The sequence below is a fragment of the Vanessa tameamea genome, chromosome 11 (genome assembly GCF_037043105.1).
Source record: "Vanessa tameamea isolate UH-Manoa-2023 chromosome 11, ilVanTame1 primary haplotype, whole genome shotgun sequence".
NCBI lineage: Eukaryota > Metazoa > Arthropoda > Insecta > Lepidoptera > Nymphalidae > Vanessa > Vanessa tameamea.
The window spans coordinates 7,860,830-7,863,784 of NC_087319.1; the positions used below are offsets into that span (position 1 = coordinate 7,860,830).

The 2,955-nt window shown below is 32.7% G+C and overlaps 1 protein-coding gene across 1 annotated transcript; it reads left to right on the forward strand.

Moving 5' to 3' along the window:
• The first annotated feature begins 222 nt into the window (after positions 1 to 222).
• On the forward strand, positions 223 to 2,675 carry LOC113402496 (catalase-like). Its single transcript, XM_026642774.2, has 2 exons — positions 223 to 468; positions 1,176 to 2,675. Exons 1-2 carry the CDS (start codon positions 325 to 327, stop codon positions 2,673 to 2,675), a joined length of 1,644 nt encoding a protein of 547 aa, XP_026498559.2. The 5' UTR covers positions 223 to 324.
• The last annotated feature ends 280 nt before the right edge of the window (positions 2,676 to 2,955 follow it).

A 2,955-nucleotide genomic window follows, 5' to 3' on the forward strand; every position in this document is an offset into this window, starting at 1 on the left:
CAATGCTGTATTCTAGATATTTTACCGAATTATTTAATTCAAATAATATAATTGCAGAGAATTAATTTCAGAACCAACCAAGTCAGGTTACATTCTTCAGATTAGATTTTTTGCCTATTAAAAAATGTTGTTATGGCGTTAAATAAAAACTTTTTAATAAACAAATTAATATTTATGGAAAGCCGTATTTGCTGAAGAACCCTAAACAATTAATTATATACAGATTTCACTTTTTATCATTTAAGCAAGTCAATCTATTTGAATATGTAAATGTTCGGTGTATATATAGAATTGTTATGAAATGAAAAAAAAACCTTTATCGTAATGAAGAGCTCGATTATTCTACATTGGCTGTTGATAGTAATCGGTAGTAAATATGTTAGGACAATTGATTATGAGTTATATGAATACTTCAATCGAACGGATCCTGCTACTCGACAATTGTGTGATTTCGAAGAACAGCATCCGGTATGTGGATAATATATATAATATATCTATTAAGAATCCACCAGGTACCCCATTACAGAGACTATGGAATATGGACAGCTGACGCCTGAGTTTAATGTTAAATATAAAGTGGTAGCACAATGAAGAAGACGATGATGATGTTCTTCTAATCGATATCAGTTAGAATTCAGTGGATAATAGACAATAAAAATCTGGAGATTTATATAGATATATTAGACCAGTGTGGCACAAACACAGGTGCGCTCTCTCATAATCCGATGGGATAATGACAATCCGGCATAAGTAGAGAGAGTTCTGGCGCTGGACCAATGTTTAGTGTGCATTTCAAGGCGCGGGAGTGTTACCTTTGCCATCTTGCAAACTTCGACTTGCTACTGAGGATTTCTTCGCGGAAAAAAAAACAAAAAAAAAATGGTCAGATTCATGATTTCAATAAAGAACCTCGGGATCTGCAGCCTTTTAACCAATCGCTAAACCAATGAAGCATTAAAACTCAGAATACAAATATCTTTAATAGTAAAAAAGTAAAGTGAAAGGTCAAAGATGAATTATTTTCTAAATATAAGTTATACAGCAATATTTCATTACTAGAATTTCTATCAACCTTGACCTCTTTTAGATCTATCTTTACTAATATTGAAGGTATTTACAAAAGATTAATAATAATTGATTTTTTGTTGCTAATGATATAATGTTTATCTTGACAGATACCGATAGGGATACTCACAACGAGTTCAGGAAAGCCGGTAGATATAAGAGAGACAATTTCTTTGAATTCCGATGCCTTTTCAAACCAGTACCATATAGATCTACTCACCCACGCCAATGCAGAAAGGATTCCTGAGAGAGTGGTACATGCTAAGGGTACAGCTGCATTTGGTTATTTTGAGGTAACTAACGATGTATCCCAGTACATAAAATCTGACGTATTTAATGGAATAGGAAAAATAACACCCACAGCAGTCCGATTTTCTACAGTAAATCAAAACCTAGGCGGAAATGACCTTGCTAGAGAAACGAAAGGTATGGCTGTTAAATTTTATACAAAAGAAGGTAACTTGGACTTCGTGGCTTTAAATTTTCCTGTTTTTTTCTTTAAAGATCCTGTAAAGTTTCCTTTCTTTTTTCACGCCTTGAAACGGAATCCTAAAACTAATCTTTTCGATTTATCCATGCGTTGGGATTTTTGTACTAAAAACCCAGAGTCTATACACGCATTTTTGTGGCTATACTCTGATTATGGTATTCCAAATGGATATACAAAAATGGATGCTTTTCTAATTCACACTTACGAGATCAATAATAAGTACGGTGATAAGTATTTCGTCAAATTCAATTTTAGAACAGAGCAAGGTGTTGAAAATCTGCCATCTGATGAAGCAGAAGCTATTGCTGCACGCGATCCTGATTATTTTAATAGGAATCTATACAATGCCATCGAGAACAAAATGTATCCTGCTTGGACGTTGGAAATGGACGTTATGTCATTTGTTGATATTAGGAATATTGATTACAATCCATTCGAAATTACAAGATTATGGAAAATGGGTACTTATCATACTATTACTATTGGCCGTCTAGTTCTAGATAGGAATCCCGATAACTTTTTTAGAGTTTCGGAAATGAGTGCTTTTAATCCCGGTAATTTAGTACCAGGGATACCTGGACCAATGGATAATCTGTTTAAATCTAGAAGATCATCATATCGCGATACTCAAGTATACCGTTTAGGAGTCAACCATAATAGAATCGAAGTCAATACTCCTTTGTATTGGAAAGTGTATGATCGCGATGGTAAGCCACCTGTAAGGGATAACATGATGGATGCACCAAATTACTATCCTAATTCATTTAACGGGCCCGTTCCTTATGTAGATCCGAGTCGGCCTAAAGAAAGATATACAATATTGGAAGCTAACGCAGTTGATTTAGATCATGCAGCAGATTTTTATAATAATTACTTGCAACGCGATCAGAGAGAGAGACTTGTTAATAATACTGTAAAATCGTTAGTTCCTGTATCTCCAGACTTGCAAAGAAAAGCAATACGTTTGCTAACTTTAACAGATATAAATTTAGGTATACAAGTCTCAGAAATGTTACATGATGCAATGCAAATGTCACCGATTCCTGATCCACGCGTGTTAATAGTTTCACGGCAGAAAAATAATTATTATTATGATTCTTCTTCGCAGTTAGTTAAATAAAAGATATTATTTTTCTTGTTTATGTTGTCATTTTTTTAGTTATCTGTTAATATATTATTTCAGAAGTGTTTTAATATAATCGTTTTATGTTATTAATAAAATTTTCTTAAGAAGCGATTTTATTTGTTTGTTAATTATATTTATTAACGTTATAAAATAAGTCAAGCTTATTAGAACAAATTATTTTACTCTGTTAAAATATTTGTATTTTTAGTAGTAATTTTTCCGAAATCACCTTTTAATTTGAAACGTTAATAGCGCATTGGTTTACATTTGGATG

Bases quoted from the DNA above. Each gene is read 5' to 3' on its own strand.
- LOC113402496 (XM_026642774.2), top strand. From the start codon at position 325: ATGAAGAGCTCGATTATTCTACATTGGCTGTTGATAGTAATCGGTAGT. The intron at 469-1,175 runs GTATGTGGATAA...TTATCTTGACAG, and splicing joins ATTTCGAAGAACAGCATCCG to ATACCGATAGGGATACTCAC.